The sequence below is a fragment of the Chiloscyllium plagiosum genome, chromosome 3 (assembly GCF_004010195.1).
Source record: "Chiloscyllium plagiosum isolate BGI_BamShark_2017 chromosome 3, ASM401019v2, whole genome shotgun sequence".
NCBI classification, from domain to species: domain Eukaryota; kingdom Metazoa; phylum Chordata; class Chondrichthyes; order Orectolobiformes; family Hemiscylliidae; genus Chiloscyllium; species Chiloscyllium plagiosum.
In genome coordinates this window covers 7467478-7487981 of record NC_057712.1, presented here as the reverse complement: position 1 = coordinate 7487981, position 20504 = coordinate 7467478, and the positions used below count along the sequence as shown (strand labels likewise).

At 42.6% G+C, this 20504-nt stretch overlaps 1 protein-coding gene and 1 non-coding gene across 3 annotated transcripts in view; both read left to right on the top strand.

The window, feature by feature from the left end:
• Positions 1 to 2685: 2685 nt before the first annotated feature.
• trnas-aga lies at positions 2686 to 2767 on the top strand. Its single transcript has one exon. It is a non-coding gene; the product is annotated as a tRNA-Ser (tRNA).
• Positions 2768 to 2993: 226 nt separating this feature from the next.
• hs1bp3 (HCLS1 binding protein 3) overlaps positions 2994 to 20504 on the top strand; it is a 64973-nt gene continuing 47462 nt past the window's right edge. The window contains exons 1-3 of one of the 2 annotated variants that reach the window (XM_043676809.1): positions 2994 to 3128; positions 6720 to 6885; positions 18295 to 18502. In XM_043676809.1, coding sequence (XP_043532744.1) covers positions 3103 to 3128; positions 6720 to 6885; positions 18295 to 18502 — 400 coding nt within the window. In that variant the 5' untranslated portion in view covers positions 2994 to 3102. Of the gene's footprint in view, positions 3129 to 3395; positions 3419 to 6719; positions 6886 to 18294; positions 18503 to 20504 lie in introns of those variants that run through there. The other variant, XM_043676818.1, reaches the window with a different exon arrangement.

Genomic DNA, 20504 nt, shown 5'->3' with positions numbered 1-20504 from the left:
ACAACAGGTCAGGCAGCATCCGAGGAGTAGGAGAATCGACGTTTTGGGTATAAGGGATGATATTCCTGATGAAAGGCTTATGCCAGAAATGTTGATTCTCTTGCTCCTCAGATGGTGCCTGATCGGCTGTGCTTTTCCAGCTCCACACTTTTCGACTCTGAACTCCAGCATCCACAGTCCTCACCATCTTCTCTTTGAAATTAAGTTCTTGGTTGGCCTTTCCTGTCGTCTTTCTCCAACTTTTCTTGATGCACACCATGATCTCTTCATTCCTCTATTTCAGCCAGACTTGGACTTTTCAAGGAATAGGTTTGTTCTTTCAATGATGGAGAATGAAGTGTTCCAACAAAAGATGGGAAGAGATTTTTGTGCAAAATAAAATCCAATGGGAATTGGTTGAGCTGAATGGCTTGATTTGAGTTATATAAAAGTGCAAGCTGATACATTTTGTTGGGGGGAATAAGTAACGTCAATACAGGTCATTCTGCTATAACGTGTGTTTCATTAATGCAAATGTACTATAACGCGATTAACCAATTTGTGCCACTGTTTCTATAGAGTGAACATTTAAAGCATGTATTGGTTATAATGTGATGCCAAGCCAACTAGTTTAGATGGTGCTGCTGTTACATGATTTTCTTATAACGGGATTGCACGAGAACAGAGCTACCATGTTACAGCAGAAATGATTGTATTAACATATTCATATAATTCTAAAGGTGAGGCAGCAGAGAGTGTTGAGCCTATGGAATTCACTACCACAGAAAGGCATTGAGCCCAAAACATAGAACATAGAACAGGACAGCACAGTACAGGCCCTTCAGCCCTTGATGTTGTACTGGCCTTTTATCCTACTCTAAGATTAGATTAACCTACAAACCCTTCATTGTATTGACTTCTACGTGCCTATCCAAGAGTTGCTTAAATGTCCCGAATGTATCTGACTCTACTACCACTGCAGGCAGTACATTCCATGCACCCACCCCTCTCTGTGTAAAGAACCTACCTTTGACATCTCCCCTAAACCTTCCACTAATCACCTTAAAATTCTGCTCCCCCGTGATAGCCACTTCTGCCCTGGGAGAAAGTCATCATCTTGTGCACCTCTATCAAGTCATCTCTCATCCTTTTTCACTCCAATGAGAAAAGCCCGAGCTCCCTCAGTCTTTCTTGATAAGACATGCCCTCCAGTCCAGGCAGCATCCTGGGAAATCTCCTCTGCACCCTCTCTACAGCTTCCACATCCTTCCTATAATGAGGCGACCAAAACTGAACACAATATTCCAAGTGTGGTCTAACCAGGGCTTTACACAGCTGCAGCATAACCTGCAGGGCTCTTAAACTCAATCTCCCTGCTAATAAAAGCCAACACACCATATGCCTTCTTGACAACCCTAACAACTTACATGGCAACTTTGAAGGATCTATGGACATGGACGCCAAGATCTCTCTGTTCCTCCACACTGCCAAGAATCCTGCCTTTAACCCTGTATTCTGCATTCACATTTGACCAGAAAATGTGTTTTCAAGAAGGAGATAGATCATGCTCTTGTGGCTAAAAGGATCAAGGATACAGTGGGGGTGCAAGATGAGGGTGTTCAGCTCAATGATAGGCCATGATCATGTTGAATGGCAGAGCTGGCGTGAGGGGCTGAATGGCCTCCCTGTGCTCCTATGTTTCTGGAATTTGAGTCTAGCATCCTCATAAAATTTGAAACAAAAAGACAGTAAAATGCTCGAAATGCTCAGTGGTCAGGCAACATCTGCGAGAGGTCAGAGATAATGTTTTGGTTCTTGGTTGAGGAGAAACCTCTTCACTCAGAGAGTTGTTAGGATTTGGAATGCACTGTCTGAGAGAGTGGTGGAGGCGGATACCATGGAAGGTTTAAAAAGAGAGCTGGATGTATATGCATTTGAAAGTGACGAATTTTAAGGGCTGGAGAGAGGGACTAGCTGGTGGCTCTTTTGGGAGCCGGTACATACCAGATGGGTCGAATGGCTTACTTCTGTACTGTAAAATTTTATGGTTTCAGACTTTCAGCATCTGCAGTATTCTCCTCCTTAAAATGGAACTTGGTGCGGTGCAAAAATTCTGTCAAAACTAAAAGTAATTTAGAGACCAGAATGGAACAGGAGGTTCAGTTCAGAGCAGGGTCTGGAAGAAAAAGCCTTCTAATCCACATTTGGCCGGTGCATGTGTTAGTTTTAGATAGTGGATTAGTGGTGCTGGAAGAGCACAGCAGTTCAAGCAGATCCAAGGAGCAGCGAAATCGACGTTTTGGGCAAAAGCCCTTCATCAGGATTTCTGATGATTCCTGATGAAGGGCTTTTGCCCGAAACGTCGATTTCGCTGCTCCTCGGATGCTGCCTGAACTGCTGTGCTCTTCCAGCGCCACTAATCCAGAATCTGGATTCCAGATCTGCAGTCATTGTTTTTACCTAGTTTTAGATAGTGTTCACCAACACCAATGAAATTTATGTTTAAAAATACGTGGCACACACGTTTTAAAAGTCATGAGTTGAAGGCACCTTGTTGGATTGGGGTGTACAAAGTTATAAACCACCAGGTTATAAGTCCAACAGGTTTAGAGGCACCACTATTGGATAATAACCTGGTATTGTGTGATTTTAAAACAGACAAGGAGCAAGTGAATGAATTGGCAGTAGCAGAAAGTATGCACGCAAGTAGTCGTGGCCGAGTGGTTAAGGCGATGGACTAGAAATCCATTGGGGTCTCCCCGCGCAGGTTCGAATCCTGCCGACTACGTGTTGATAATATATTTTGTTACAAACAGGATCAGCTGGAGATCCGGGGAAACATCGAATCTGAGCTTTAATTGTCTGCAGGCGTGGCACAGAGAGAGGGAGGGAGAGAGATCGCGATCAGTATCTCTGATCGAGGTTTAAAGATCTGCGATGGGTTTTTGCAGTTGTTGGGGCAATGTTTGGAGTATGACCCTGGGAGGGATAGTCACTGCCTACTCTCTCTCTCTGAATCCCGTGACTGTCACAAGTCTCTCTGCGCTGATACCCAGCTCTCTCTGTCTCTCTCTCTCTCTTTCTGTGTGAGCGAGTCTGAGAGTGCAGGCAGCTCCCACAAACATGCCTGAGGGTCTCATCACTTCCAGGTAGGGGAGGTTTCTGCAGCCACAGCACAGTGTGACAGGGAGAGAGGTGTCAGATGTCCCCACTCACTCCGCGGCTGCCCCTGCCTAGGGCTCTCAGCTGTTTCTCACATATTTCCGTATTGTCACTTGAGCTTAAAACTACAAGCACGGCTCAGGGCAGAGCAACTGGAGTGCGGACCTTGGGGGTTCACGTCCTGCAGGATAAGGGAGGGCTAGGGAGGTCTTATCTCTGAAATGAATTAACTGGCGCAGTTTTGTTATCATTGCGGAAGACAGCCGCAAAAAAAAATGTAATTCTCGCGAAGGCCTCGGGAAGACAGGCTGGAAAATGTCACGCTGGTGCAGTAGGGGGTGATCTTTTAAACAAGAGCAACTTACTCTGTGTTCACACTGAGAGTTTAGCTGGAAAAGTGGATTTAAAAAAGCAAACTTGGACTCTCAGTCTTTACTCTGAACTCTGAGGTGGACACGAGATTTGCTGGACCAGGGTGTCCACATAAAACCTTACATTTGCCTCCTCTCGAAATGCAGTTGTTCAGTCTAATATTTTGCACTTTTTAAATCAGCTGGCATTTAAGACAAGGATACACTTTATTTAACCAGTTCTTTAAGATGGAGGTTGAACAGCATTGCGGGCCTGAACAATTCTCTCTCGGTTCTTTGGAGCCAAATCGATCTGTGTGGTTTCTTTTCAGTTTTGCAATGAAGAAATATAATGTTGCTGATAAAATATAGTAGCTCGTTTCACTGCTGGAGATGATAAGTTTTTTTTTAAAAAGCAGTATTCTTTGCTGTGTGCAATCTCTCTGTTGCTGGTAACAGGATGAATTGCTGTTTGATTTGTAGAATAATAAGGTTTTATTGTTTCTCGGCTTGACCATTTCCTATGCTGTCTTTTCTGTAAAGTTGGCCTCAATCAAAACTCTCCTGCCCCCATCCTAACTGACAACAGTCCTGTTCACCCATCAACCCTGCACTCTGACCTACATTGGCTCCTAGTCTGACGGCATCCTCTTATTAAAGTTCTATTTCTTATTTTTCCTTTTGAATTTTTCCTTACAGCCTACACCTACCCCATCTCCCCATTGCTGTAATCTTCTCCAGCCCCACAGCCTTCTGAGATACTTGCACTGGTCCAAGTCTGGCTTCATCTGTCCTTGGTTTTTACTTCACCATTGGCTGCATGCCCTCAGTTGCTTGTGATCTAAGCTCTGGAATTTCCACTCTAACCCCGTCCATCTCACACTCCTTTTAAGATACTCATTAAATCCTTTACCTTTCACCAAAGCTATCTGTCCTTATCACCCACTGAAACATTTGGCATCATATTTAATTGGAATGTTGTGTAGCAACTTGTACTGTTGATTATATAAATGCTTATCATGGTTGGGTAATTGGGACATTTCCTAACTGCAACCCACATTGTGATAAGGTTGTATGGTGGATAATACTCTAATTAGGACTATTTAAGGCTGGTGCTAGGTACTTGCAAAACAAATTTTGTGCTAATTGAATAAAATACCAAAAGAATAGTTAAAGTCTTTGATATACTTATTCAGTGATTGCCTACTGTCTCCTCTAAAAATGGTAGGAATTTTCACATTTACATATACATAGAATTGACACATCCTGAAAGATAGGATTCACATGTATTTGGGGAGGTAAGGACTGATTAGGATAGTCAGCATGGTTTTGTGCAAAGGGAATAGTGTCTCTCAAAGTCGATTGAGTTTTTTAATGAAGGAACCAGAAAGACTGAGGGCAGAACAGTAGACATTTTTTAACCTGGACTTTAGTAAAGCATTTGACAAGGTTCTGCATCGTATACTATTTAGTAAAGTTAGATCACATGGGATTCAGGATGAGCTTGCCAATAGGATAAAAAATTAGCTTTATGGTAGGAGACAGGATGGTGGTGGAGGGTTGTTTTTTGGACCGGAGGCCTGTGACCAGCCGTGTTCCTCAGGGATCAGTACTGGGTCCACTTTTGCCACTTACATAAATGATTTTAAATGAGAATATTGAAGGCATGGTTAGTAACTTTGCAGATGACACCAAAATGGGTGGTGTAGTGGACAGTGAAGAAGGTTACCTTGATCAATTAGATCAGTAGGCTGAGGAGTGGCAGGTGGAGTTTAATTTGGATAAAGGTGGGATATTGTGTTTGCCAAAACAAACAAGGGGAGGATTTATACAATTAATTACAAAGCACTGGGTAATGTTGTATAACAGAAATACCTAGGGGTTTGGGTACATGAAATTTGCACCATAGGTAGACAGGGTGGTTAAGAAGGTGTTTGGCATGCTTGTCTTCATTACTCAGACCTTTGAGTATTGGAGTTGGGACATCATGTTGAGGTTGCAAAGGATGTTAGTGAGGTCTCTTCTGGAGTTCTGTGTGCATTTTGGTAGCCCTCTTATAGGAGGGATATTATTAAACTGAAGATAGTTCAGAAGAGAATAACCAGGATATTGGGAATGGAGAGAGTTTTAATGACCACGACTCCCAAATCCCTCTATGTTGTACCTTTCTGCATATCTCTCTCAATTTAAATAATATTCATTTCTCTATTCTCATTTAACCTATCCATATATCTTTGGAAAATCTGTGACATCCTCACCACTTGCTTTCCCACCTAATTTTGTTATCTGCAAACTTAACTACAGTACATTTACGTTCTTCATCCCTCGATGTTGTGGCAGCCTTTTACTGAATGGTCTGGCTATACCAGTGTAAAAATAGGGGTAGGGCCCACAACTGGTTTTAGCATTGATTTGAGAAATGCTGGAATCATTCAGTAATGGACTTGACACAGTTGTCACCATTGTGTTAACTCAGAGAATATTGACATCTAATATACAGCCACCTAATTCAAGCATGGATTTCAGATTGAACAATGTAGAGACTCAAGATATCTCATTTGTTGTTTCTTGATAGTTATTTAGAAGTCATACCAATTATCAGGTGCATGGCTCTAGCTTTCTCAATCAAGTAACATTTTCTCACACTGTGAATACATTTTGGTAGCAATCATGATTCGGAGATGCCTGTGTTGGACTGGGGTGTACAAAGTTAAAAATCACACAACACCAGGTTAGAGTCCAATTAAACTTGTTGGGCTATAACCTGGTGTTGTGTGATTTTTAACTTTTGGTAGCAACTGTGTTTAACATTGCAGCATTATCATCTGTTGGGGAATTCATGCAAATAGCGTGATTCAATTCAGAATGTTCTAGGATTATCCACATTTCCATTTTATGGTACTTGGGTAACAGAAATGTTCTACTACAACAGGACAATTGTGTTCCACTGCAACCTTGTGATATAGAAATCATGCTATGGAAAACCGCTAATAGAAAATCACTGTACCCATTCAGTAGCTTGTTTGGATAATGCAAACTATGTTCAAAATTCATCAATTGCATTATCGTCAATTTGTGCTGATGAGACACACATTATAGCAGAATGACCTGTACCATTGACATTTGTTAAGTAGGATTGTCAGATAGCTACAAGGCCTTTGAGAGACTCATTTATTGAAATGCTTTCAGTAACAAATCCTTTTCCTGTAATTTTTGTTTTTGATTCAGGTCAATCCAGAATGTGCACACTGGAGTAGATTTGGCAGTCCCAGAGTACCAGGAGATCCATGGCAAACTGATGTCAGGCCATGTGGAGTATCAAATTGTTGTTGTCACTCAACTGGCCTCCTTCAAGTCTGCAAAGCACAAACCCAAAGATGTTGTTCAGTTAGTGGTAAGTGAAGAAGAATATTTTTATAATGCATTTGACAGCATGGTGGCTCAGTGGTTAGCACTGCTGACTCACAGCCAGGGACAAGGGTTCGACTCCAGCCTTGGGCAACTGTGTGTGGAGTTTCTCTGGGTGCTCCGGTTTCCTCCCACAGTCCAAAGATGTGCAGGAGAGGTGGATTAGCCATGGGAGTTGCAAGGTTGCAGAGATTTGGTGGGATGGGATGCTCTTCAGAAGGTCAGTGTGGACTTGATGAACCAAATGGCCTGCTTCTATAAATGTAAAGGTTCTCATCCTCTACAATTTGAATCTACTTATGAAATTAATGATCAAAAGCAATTTTCCACTCTGTTAATGAGAAGGTTAGTTTAAAATAGCTGTACTTATGCCACCTAACAAGGTATTTGGAAACCTGTAACCATTTTCTTGGCAAAGCGTATTGATTCTGTTAGAAAAATAGAATCTGATGAGATGTCTTTGACACTATACACTGAGTTACACTGCAGTGCTTTTGGTGTAGAAAAAGTCATAAAGTTATTGAAATATTCTTTTTATACCAAAAGTGTTTACTTGTTTTGCACCATTTTGAAAATTTATGGTGAGAAAGGGTGAATGATTTAAAAAATAGAGAATTAAAAAAAGAACTCAAAGTATTTATCTGCAAATTGCAATGTGATGACTGAGATTTTGACCTTGCTTTGAGAAAGAAGGCTTACCATTTTCGATAGGACAAGCAAGTGAGAATTGGAGCTATCCTCTCTTAGATGTAGAGCACTTTGTTCCAGAGATTATCATGTCCCAGCATGAACTAGGTGCAGCCCACAATTCAGTCACTAGAGCGTGTAGGCTCAATGTGCATCAAATACTGGAATTCTAGCCCTGTTTAGATAAGCTATGTCCCTAGACAGCCCCCTGGTGAATTGGCATTGCGTTTGTGCACTCTTTTGTGGAGTTTGGCCATTATTTGGCTAGACCAGCATTTGTATGGGATGTGATGGCCTGTTGGTTTTATTGCTAGAGTCTGAGGTAATGTTTTGGGGGACCAGGGTTCAAATCCTGATAGTTTATATTTGATTTAAACATATAGAATTAGGTGAATAAATAATGACCTTGGAACTGTGGCTTTATTGTCAGAAAAATCTATCTGGTTCACAAGTGTCTTTTAGAGAAGGAAACTACAGCCTGTACCTGGTTGGCCTACATATGACCTCCAGATCCACAACCGTGTGGTTCATTCTTAACTGGGATATGGTGGGTTTGGGTGAGATGCTGTTTGGAAGGTCAGTGTGGAAGTGATGGGCTGAATGGCCTGTTCTGCAGTTGAAGGATTGTATCATTCTGAATGATTTGCCTGTCGGTTAGCCAGACAATGAAATCAGATTTTAGGACATTCAAACAAATCATATTTCAGTAGCTGTTTTTGAGGAGCAGAGAGAAGAAATTATGCCTCATAATAGCAGAATTTGGAAGCCTCTGTCTCAGTCTCTCTTCCTCTCTCCCTCTGTTTTCTTCTCATGTTGGAAGACAGTACCCAGTGAAAAAGCAAATTTTGGAGGGCAACCATTTGCTGAAAGTAAACATTTGTAGGCACAGCAGGTGGTGAGAAGGCAAATTGTATATTGGCCTTCATAACAAGTATAGGGATGTCTTGCCACAATTATACAGGGCATTGGTAAGACTACGCCTGGAGTATTGTGTACAGCTTTGGCCTCTTTATCTGAGGAAGGATGTTCTGACTATTGAGAGGGTGCAGCGATGGCTTACCAGACTGATTCCTGGGATGGTGGGGCTGTTATCTGGAGAGAGACTGGATCATTTCGATTATATTAACTAGACTTTAGAAGAATGATGAGGTCTCTTAGAAATCTATAAAATTTGAACTAGATTTGAGAGGGTAGTTGTAGGAAGGATAATTTCAGTGGCCAGAGATGAAGGGCTGATGAAGGGCTTTTGCTCAAAATGTGGATTTCTTGCTCCTCGGATGCTGCCTGACCTGCTGTGCTTTTCCAGCACCACACTCTTGGCTCTAATCTCCAGCATCTGCACTCATCACTTTCGCTCAGTGGGTTACAGGATAAGGAGATGATCTTCTAGGACACAGATGAGAAGAAATGAGTAGTGAACCTGTGGAAATCTCTGCCACAGGAAACTGTTGAGGCCAAAACATTGAAGATTTCCATGTTGGGCAATTCAGTGTAGTTTTGGATATGGATTTTAGGATTAAAGGGATCAAATTATATGGGGAGAAAGCAGGAACAGGGAACTGAGTTTGATCAACCAGGATCATGTTGAATAGCAGAGCAGGCTTGTGGGCTGAATGGCCTTTACCTGGCTCTATATTTTGTTTCCAAAGTTATCTACTGACTCAGCTAATGTTGGGGATACAAGCCAAGCATTAAACAACCATGGCCTCGGGCAAAATCCAGCACCTCAAAAAGTCGAAGCACTTTTAAACTGTATTGCTTTTACCCTTCCTCCCTGTACTGACAATCTCTCATTTCTCAATTTGCTCCCTGAATTATGTGTGTGCTTGGTGTCTGGGGGTTTTTTTGTCTGGGTTAGTAGTTACCCAGGAAAACCTTGTGATTGGTTCCTCATTTTGATGAGCCCGTTATTTTCATTGAAATGTGATCCGTGCTGTGAAGGAAATGACAATATTTGTTGTGACTGGCTGATAGGGGATTCACAAAAAGGGGGAGCTGATTCACGTTTCTAAAACCTAGTCACTACAACGATGACACCACCATGACACCCTGCTTCCTGTATAGATTTTGTTTCATTCTCCCAGTTCCTCTGTCTCCGTCGCATATGTTCTGATGATGCCAACTTGGACAAAGGGCCTCTGAAATGTCCACCTTCTTCCTCAACTGAGGATTTCCCAGCATTGTTGTTGACAGGGCCCTCAGCTGGATTTCCCACACTTTAACCATTAGCCCCTCTCTTCCCTCTCAGACGTTAGAGAGATGTACAGCACATAAACAGACCCGATATCCTCAATAAATCTAGTTCCATTTGACAGCACTTAGCCCATATCCTTCTGACCCTTCCTGTTCATATACCCATCCAAACTTCTTTTAAATATTGCATTTGTACCTGCCTCCACCACTTCCTCTGGCAACTCATTCCATACACACACCACCCTCTGCAAGGAAAAAGTTGCCCCTTTTCTATCTTTCCCCTCCCACCTTAAACCTATGTCCTCCAGATCTGGACTTCCCACCCCAGGGAAAAGCCATTGCCTATTTACCATGCCCCACATGATTTTATAAACTTTTGAGGTCACCCCTCAGCCTCCAACACTCAAGGGAAAACAGCCCCAGCCTCTTCAGCCTCTCCCTATAGTTCAAACACTCTAACCCTGGCAACGTTCTTGTTAATCTTTTTTGAACCCTTTCAAGTTTCACAACATCTTTCCGATAGGAAGGAGACCAGAATTGCACGCAATATTCCAACAGTGGCCTAACCAATGTCCTGTACAGCCACAACATGACCTCCCAACTCCTGTACTCAATACTCTGACCAATAAAGGAAAGCATACCAAACGCTTTCTTCACTATCCTATCTACCTATGACTCCACTTTCAAGGAGCTATGAACATGCACTCCAAGGTCCCTTTGTTCAACAACACTCCCCAGGACCTTACTGTTAAGTGTACAAGTCCAAATAAGATTTGCTTCCCCAAAATGCATCACCTCATATTTATCTAAAATAAACTCTATCTGCCACTCCTCAGCCCATTGGCCCATCTGATCAAAATCCTGTTGTAGTCTGAGGTAACCTCCTTTGCTATCCACTACACCTTCAATTTTCGTGTCATCTGCAAACTTACCAACTATACCTCGTATGTTCACATCCAGATTATTTATATAAATGACGAAAAGCAGTGGACCCAGCACTGATCTTTGTGGCACACCTCTGGTCACAGGCCTTCAAGCTGAAAAGCATCCCTCCCCTACCATCCTCTATATTCTACTTTCTAGGCAGTTTTGTATCAAAATGACCTGTTCTCTTTGTATTCTATGTGATCTAACCTTGTTAACCAGTCTCCCATGGGAATCTTGTCGAAAATCTTACTGAAGTCCATATAGATCACATCCACCACTCTGCCCTCATCAATCTTCTTCAAAAAACTCAATCACTTTGTGAGATGTGATTTTCCAAGCACAAAGCCATGTTGACTATCCCTATTTAGTCCTTGCCTATCAAAATGCATGTAAATCCTGTCCCTTAGGATTCCCTCCAATAACCTGCCCACCACTGATGTCAGGCTCACTGGTCGATAGTTCTCTGCTTTTTCTTACCACCTTTCTTAAATAGTGGCACCACGTTAGCTGACCTCCAATCTTCAGGCACCTCACCGATGTCTATCGATGTTCCAAATATCTCAATAAGAGGCCCAGCAATCACTTCCCTAGCTTCCCACAGAGTTCTAGCATATACCTGATAATTCCTGGGGATTTATCCACTTTTGTGCATTTTAAGACATCCAGCACTACCATCTCTGAAATATGGACATTTTTCAAGATGTGACTATCTATTTCTTCACATTCTATATCTTCCATGTCCTTCTCTGCAGTAAACACTGATACAAAATACTCATTTAGTAGCTCCCTCATCTCCTGCGAAGGTTGCCTTGCTGATCTTTTAAGGGGCCCTATTCTCTCCCTATTACCCTTTTGTCCTTAATGTATTTATGAAATCACAACAGTGATAGAGCCCCCTTTGTCCTCACCTAATTCCACCAACATCCTCATGGAGAAGATCATTTGCTGCCACTTCTGCTGTCTTCAGTGGGATGCCACCACCAGACCCACATCCCCCTCTCTCCTCCCCCTTCTCCCCCCCCCCCCCCCCCGCTCCCCCTTCCCCAGGTCCGTTCCATCTGGGACACCCTGGTCCACTCCTCCTCCACTCTCAACATCTGTCGTACAGCCTCAAAATGCACAAGGACCAACGCCTGTCCATTTGCTTCCTTCCTCCTGAGTATCCAAAGGTCCAAACACTCCTTCCAGGCACCTTACCCGCACTTCACTCAACCTCGTCTATTATTCCATTCGCTGTTCACAATGTGATCTCCTCCACGTTGGAGAAACTAAGCTTAGACTGGGTGACCATTTTGTAGAACACCTACGTTCTGCCCACAAAAAATGACCCTGAGTTTTCAGTTGCCTGCCACTTTAACACACCACTCCGTTCCCTGGCCAACATCTCTGTCTCAGGCTTGCCGCAGTGCTCCAGTGAAGCTGAGCACAAGCTGGAAGAACAGCACCTCATTTTTTGTTTGGCAATGCTAGAGACTTTTGGTCTCAATATTGAGCCCTCAGCTTGGGGCTTGAGGCACCTTTTTCCAACCCCCACACACCAGGCCTTGATATCACATGGTCTGCTGTTACAAGCAACTGCTATTAGTCGCTAACAGTCCCCATTAATAACTATTCACCCTCCCAGCCAGATCGTTATCCACTCCTTTGTCTGTCCAATCGCTCTCCTCTGTCTTTGGTTTCTATCCCCACCTATTGTTACTCCATATCTCGCTTCACCGGTTCATTTGCATGTAAATCCCAGAACTACTTTTTAAGTCTCAATCTCCAGATGGGATTTACATATTAATGAACTGAAACCTGCATCTACATTCTAAAAGATGAAAGACTTAACAGCAATCTAGATTTGTTAAATATATTGTCTCAATATATTGAACAAACAGTGTTCCATGATGCTGTGATCTTTTCTGTGTTTTGTGATCCTGCCCCAATAGCTACCTGATGAAAGAACAGCGCTCCGAAAGCTTGTACTTCCAAATAAACTATAACCTGCTGTCGTGTGATTTTTAACTTTGCCCACCCCAGTCCTACACTGGCACCTCCACATCACAGAAGGACAAGGGCAGCAGATCTATGGCAGCACCATCTGCAAGTTCACCTGCAAGCCACACACCAATCTAACTTAGGAACTATTTCATCATTCAAGGTCAAAATCTTGAAACTTTCCCAACAGCACTGTAGGCATCCCTATACTCTGAGTACTGCTGCATTTCAACAACACAGCTCGCTACCACCCTCTCGGCAAATGGGGATGGGCAGTGAATGCTTGCTAGCCCTCCATGCCGCATCTCACAAGTAAATAATTTTTAAAAATTAAATTCTTTGCCCTGTCTGCATTCCTATAGCAGATGTAATGGTGTGAGGAAGCCATGAGATGGCACTAAAGTTGAAGGTTTGAGCAGGCAGATGCTAGTTTGAGAAATGCGATTTATTTGATCTGTCTATATTTGACCTCCTATCCTACAAACAAGAATTTGCAACCCTTAAAAAGGGACATTTTAAAAATGCAAAGTATTGTGGTACGTTTAGAGAAACTGGAATCCAGAATTGGGGAAAGGCGACCCTTAGAGCAAAGAGCTAATTTGTCAGTAATTAAAGTGATGAGAATCCTCCCACTACACACGAGTGGCTAAAGTAGATGGCAATGATGCAGTTAGTAGGAGGTTTAGATTTAGATTAGTTAGATTCCCACAGTGTGGAAACAGGCCCTTTGGCCCAACAAGTCCACACTGACCCTCCAAAGTGGAACCCGCCCAGACCCATTTCCCTCTGACTAATTACATAATGGGCAATTTAGCCTGGCCAATTCACCTGACCTGCAAATCTTTGGATTGTGGGAGGAAACTGGAGCACCCGGAGGAAACCCATGCAGATTGCTGCTCCTCGGGTGCTGCCTGAACTGCTGTGCTCTTCCAGCACCACTAATCCAAAATCTGGTTTCCAGCATCTGCAGTCATTGTTTTCACCTACAGGGAGAATGTGCAAACTCCACACAGACAGTTGCCCAAGGCGGGAATCGAACCCAGATCCTTGGCAATGTGAGGCGGCAATGCTAACAACAGTAGAATAGAAGGACACTGACATAGTGTCATGAGACTTGTGTGGAAAATAAACCATACAAAAGTCTGTACTCCTGCTACACCTGCAGGTTTACTTTGGTGATTGGTGCACGAGGATACCCAGGTCTTGTTGAACATTCCCTTTTCTCCATTTACACCAAAGTTGCAGCTGTGCACAGTTTTGATGGATGATCAAAAGGAGCTCTACCACAGACATGTTGGGATCAATTGTGCGAGAAAGGTCAGACTATGAGGGCATTGGATTACTATGTTCTTGGAGTAGTTCAGAATTGGTACAGAGAGTTGAGCCAAATGGCTTGGTTCAGTGTAGTCCAAAGAGTCTATGAGGAAGGTCTGTGATCCTTCGGGCTGTGAAAGAGGAAATGGAGTCCAGGTGTGATGTGAGCTGAGGTTGGGGCTGGCGAGTGTGAGGGATCGGCAGATGCAGAGGTTGTCGGAGGATGTAACAGTGAGATTGAAGCCCAGACTAAATCCACACAAAGTATGATATGTCTGGCCTATGTGAAACTGTCAGTGGTGAGGGAGCAGTAAGGGAGGGATTGAGAGCTGGGCAGCAAGAGGGTCAGGAGAGGATGGCCAAACACAGCATTTTGCCCTTCACACCATGGTGGGTAAACCTGACTTCGCTGGGGTTCTTTGCTCAACTTGGACAGGGTCCCTCTTTAGGAGGCCCCAAGTAACTACAAAAGAACAGAACAGTAAAATTATGCAGCTGTAGGTCATTGTGATAGATGACACAAGTCAGTTTTGTCTGGAGTCCAATAAGACCAAAGGAAATAGGAACAAGAGAAGCTTGTCCAGCCCTTCGAGCCTGTCTACAATCCAATAGGATCATGGCTGATCCAACATTCCTCACATCCATTTCCTGCAATTTTCCTATATGCCTTGATTTCCTATTGAACAAGAATATATCTTTCTGAGCCTTCTATAGATCCAAATAGTCTGCCCCCATAGCTCTATGTGACAAGGAGGTCCAAAGACCCAACCTTCAGAAGATATTCTTCCTTATCTCAGTCTTAAATTTGAGCCTCTTTATTCTGAGACTCTGCCCTCTAGATCTAGAATCTCCCGTGAGGGGAAACATGCTCTCAGCATTTATCCTGTTAAACCCTTTGAAAATCCGATATATTTCAATGAGATCACCTCTCATTCTTCTAAACTGCAGTGAGTAGAATCCCCAAATGATTAGCCTTTGCTCATAAGATAATCCCTCCATACCAGGGATCATCGAGCAACCTTCTCTGATGTGCTGAAGTACTGATGATATGAATCATCAGCAAGATCAAATTCATGACGGAACGGGCCAGATAATGCTGACAGATCCTCCAGGGACAAACAATAGGCTAATCACAGGCAAAAGGCAGAATTGAAATACTGCAGAGGACATCATGCAAAGCAAAAGAAATTATTGTGCAGTGTAGGCAACGCAGTGTTCTCATTGCAAGAAACAGAATCATTTTACACACAAGTTGATGTCTGAGAAGCTGAACTAGTAGGTGTAGATTACAACAGCTTCCTCATTTCCCCTCCCCCCCCCGCATTATCGCAGTGCCAAGCCTCCAACTCAGCACCACCCTTTGGAACCATCCATCATTGCTCCCTCTGACCTATCACCTTCTTCCCCACCTTCATCCACTTATCCCTTTCCCAGCTACCTCCCCCTAACCCCACCCCCTCCCATTTATCTCTCAGCCCTGACCCACAAGCCTCATTCCTGATGAAGGGCTCATGCCCGAAACGTCGATTCTCCTGCTCCTCGGACGCTGCCTGACCTGTTGTGCTTTTCCAACACCATACTCTCTACTCTAATCTCCAGCATCTGCAGTCCCCTCTTTCCCCTGGGTCCGGATTACCACTGGGACTGAAAAATATGCCAAGCCACTTTGAGCCAATCTGTTGTATGGTTTAATCAAGTTGGTAGGTGAGACTAGCTGAGGTGTAACTGTTGGATTGAGGGCTGCAGAAGGAGAACATCAGGTCTACGTAAAATATCAGTTAGATACTAGTGCACCATGCAACATCATGACCTTCACAAACAGTACTAAGTATCTCCGAAATGAAGCCCTCAAAAGTGACCTGAAGACCATATGATGGCACCATAATCATGCTGAGAGGACAGATGTCTCTGCTATCACATTCCTTATGAAGGGCTTATGCCTAAAACGTCGACTCTCCTCCTCCTTGGATGCAGCCCGATCTGCTGCGCTTTTCCAGCACTACACTTTTCGACTCTGATGTTTCTGCCAGCCCCAGCAGGAACATGAATAAGGAGCTTGTTTAAAGACCACAAGCAGATGCCACTTATCTGGAACAAGTCTACAGCTTGGACTGGTAACCTTCAATGTGTCAAAAGAGATTTGCAGCATGTCAGAGCACACTGAGCCAGTGACTGCGGAATAGGTTTTAAAGAAAAACACCCTTTTTTTTTTGACCAGAAGATTATCATCTTGAAGCTGGTGATTAATTCAGCATCTCTGAGGAATGTCCCAGCTGCTCTCGATGCCACTCTGAAAGACAAGAGTTGAAAAAGAAGGAAATAATCAAGGGAGTGACATCCTACAGAATAGATTAGCAGCAAGTAGCAGTAAAACCAGCCCAGAAAGCTTAAAAGTATGCATTGATCCAAAGAGAGCCCCGAACAGACTCAATACCCTATAGTGACAAAAAAAAAATCTGCAGTTGCTGGAATCCAAGGTGGATAAGCAGAGGGCTGGAAGAAAACATCAAGGCAGGCAGCATCAGGAGGTGGAGACGTCAATGTTTCGGGTGTAACCCTTCTTTGGGAAACGTTGATATCTCCACTTCCTGATGCTGCCTGGCTTGCTGTGTTCTTCCAGCCTCCTGCTTGTCTTCCTTGCTACCCTATTGCAAGAAATAATAAATATTGTCAGTGAAACTTGTGTCTCCCATTTCGAGACCAATGTATACAATACGTATATACAGTCACTGACGGAAAAACAAACTGCTAATGGAAAAGAACAGTAGTAACTTGGGTAACTCAATGTAGATGATATTTACGTTGTTTTGTCTTTTTGTATAAAAATGATGTTTTGAATTGAAAGCAGTTATGTACCAATGTGTTCTTCCATCTCCTGTGGTTATGTGCAGCAACGTGAGGCACATATTATAGAATGAAATTATAAGTTCACTTCAATAAAATCATGTATTAAGAATACTGCTGTATTGTACATTCAACAAACTTTACCTTCTGAGTTTTAGTTTATTCCATAGTCTTTTTTTTTAAAGTATGCTTAATACAGCACTCACTCATCATCAAAGTCCCATGGACTTGTTATATTTTCCTGGTAAATATTTCCAGAAGTTACAGTTCATGTAAAACTGGTTCCTCTGCAGTTCACATTTTTAAAGGGACAGGGACCATCAATTTCAGAACTGTATTGGGTTTTGTCAGAGCTGACAATCGGGGATGTCCTTCAAGTACCTACAACATCGTCCATAAAATGAACAGAGGGTTATAATTATTGTGAATTGAATTGACTTTTTTGTTTTTTTATAAATGGCCTCTGCTGCTCTCCTCATGCCTGCCACTTGACTGGCACAGGCTGGGCATGGCAGAGAGCAGCCTGATTGGTGGACCATTATCTTTAAGAGTTTATAACCTCACCTGTTTAGATTAGATTAGATTAGATTAGATTACAGTGTAGAAACAGGCCCTTCGGCCCAACAAGTCCACACCGACCCGCCGAAGCGAAACCCACCCATACCCCTACATTTACCCCTTACCTAACACTAGGGGACATTCAACAAACTTCACCTTCTGAGTTTTAGTTTATTCCATAGTCTTTTTTTTTAAAGTATGCTTAATATAGCACTCACTCATCATCAAAGTCCCATGGACTTGTTCTATTTTCCTGGTAAATATTTCCAGAAGTTACAGTTCATGTAAAACTGGTTCCTCTACAGTTCACATTTTTAAAGGGACAGGGACCATCATTTTCAGAACTGTATTGGGTTTTTTCAGAGCTGACAATCGGGGATGTCCTTCAAGTACCTACAACATCGTCCATAAAATGAACAGAGGGTTATAATTATTGTGAATTGAATTGACTTTTTTTGTTTTTTTATAAATGGCCTCTGCTGCTCTCCTCATCCCTGCCACTCCTCAGTCCCATTGACTGGCACAGGTTGGGCATGGCAGAGAGCAGCCTGATTGGTGGACCATTATCTTTAAGAGTTTATAACCTCACCTGTTCTCGAGCAGAAGATTGATCTTGCAGGTCAGTGTCTTCAGCTTGTGGCATTGAGAGGTGTGTAGTTTGGCAGCAATTGTCACAACCTCGCTGTTTGGTCTGACAATCAGCTCAAGCCACAGGAAGCTGAGATCAGTTTTTCTACAGCCTCCATCCAAAGCAAGTGCGGGTTATGTTGAGGAAACATCAGCAAATGCCACAGGTTTACTCCGAGGCCAATCCCAGGCCCTTTTGTTATGCTTAGTGTTGATGTTTGTAAAGTAAAACAAAACTTAAAGACTTTTTTTTGTTGCTTTTCAGGTATCCAAGAAGTACAGTGAGATTGATGATTTGTATCAAAAGCTGATCACCCAGTATCCAAAGGCAAAATTGCCCCCCATGCCTAGAAAAGTTTTATTCGTGGCGGAGGCTGATATAAGGGAAAGAAGAGTGATTTTTGATGAAATCTTCAGGTTCATCGCGAAGGACACAACTCTCGCATCGAGCCCTGAGTTGTTGGAGTTTTTAGGTAATTGTTTTCAGTATAAGAAGAAATTGGTGTTTCTTAAAAGACTTCTTATTTGTGGCCATAACACAAGGGAAATCAATCCCTGCACAAACTGAACTGCTTCAGTGTCAGAGTGTCAGATAGCAGCGTTTAAATACAAGTTGGCTTGACACAGAATAGCAATAAAGTTTGAGTCAGCTGTGCCATTCAATATGGTAACGGCAGACTATCTCCATATCTCTCAATGCTTCTAATATCTCTATCTTTTTCTTGAATGTAATCAATGACCCAACCTCCTAAGCCTTCTGTGGTAGTGAATTTCACCTTGTCTCACTTCTTCTACATGGTCTATCCTGTGTCCTGAGGCGCACTCTCCTGGTTCTAGATTCCCCAGCCAGGGTGCACATTCTCCCTGCATCTGCTTTGTTTAGCCTTGTTGGAATTTGTATGCCTTTCAATCAGATCTCCCCTTATTCCTCTAAAATTCAGCGAACACAGGTCCACTCAAGCCAATCTCTCCTTGTGCAACAGTTCTGCAATCACTGCTGTCATCTTAGTGAATCTCTGTTGCACTCCTTCTCTGGCAAATATATCTTGGGCAAAAAGATCAAAAATTGCACACAGTGCTCCAAGTCCAAGTCTTACTAAGATTATATAAAACAACACAAAGCCATCCCTGCTTCTGAACTTTCATCCACTTGTAATGAAGGCCGATATACATTTGCATTCCTAATTGTTTGTTGCACCTGTCTATGTACTTTCTTTGGTTTGCAGGGACATTCAGATCCCTGCGTACATCCACATTTCCAATATATTTAAATAATTCTGTGCCTTTATTTGTCACACCAAAGTGTATAACATCACAGTCACTCATGCTGTGCTGCAACTTCCATACCTTTCCCCACTCACTCAACTAATCCACATTTCCCTGAAGCCTCCTTGTAGTTTCCTCATGGCTCACAGTCCCCATTTGAACTCATGCTTTTGCAGTCAGTCTGCATCTAAACTATCTGTGCAGTTAATGGAGCTAATCAAGACCCCATCGGACTCTAGTATTTCCCCATTCTGTTTTCAGTACCCCTCCTTTATTAAATAGCCGGCTTACGTTTGTCACCCTCCAGTTTGTAGGATTGACTCCCCCACCTCCACCCCCCACCCACCCCCATGTGCTTTGTGTGTAAACATATTTCTGATGACTCACGTAAACGATAAAGATATGTAGTTGTGAAACTTCAACAAATGAGATTGTTTACTTCCAGTGTGGAGAATTGATTGTAACATTTGGGTTCTCAATAAAATATATGACTGAAATATTTGAGATAAAATTCATTTTCCAACACTGAACTCAAAATGATGAGCTTGGGAATAAGATTACCATTATGTCTCAGATGAGTTATTGGTGTGTATGTGTAGAAGCTCCTTGCATTAAACCTTAGTACGTTTGTTCGGGCCATAGGAGGATTTTAGCCTCTGTTGTAATATCTAACTAGGTCAACTAACAAGCATTTAGAATTGGTAATGTACAAATGAACTAATTTGTTTAAGTCTGAAATAGTATAACTCCGGTTATTTTAAACAAGATCCAAATTCTTGCTTCTATCCAGAAAGATGTCAGGAGCAGTTGCCCATCTGCCAGTAGATTCTTGATTCTTTTCCAGTCGGTGCGAGGACTTGGTGTTTGTCAAAACAATGCAATATTGGCTGTAACAGGGAAGGGAGTGAGCAATATTAGGAGATACAGACAGGTTGTTCTTATTTCCTGTAACAACAAGACAGTTGAGTTTTATTTAAGATTGTCCAACTTCAGGGCAAAGTGAACTTTGAAAAAGAGAGCTAATGCAAAACCTAACAGGCTACTTGCATTAACCCTTGAATTGCGAAAATATATTGGATCTATTCCTGTTTATTTGTAGCATGCATTACGATTACAATAGAGATGATTAGCAATATAGATATCAGGAGAAGTTAGTTTTCAGAAGGACCTTTTGTAGCTGCTTTCAAAGTCAGACACTTTCCAGTGTAA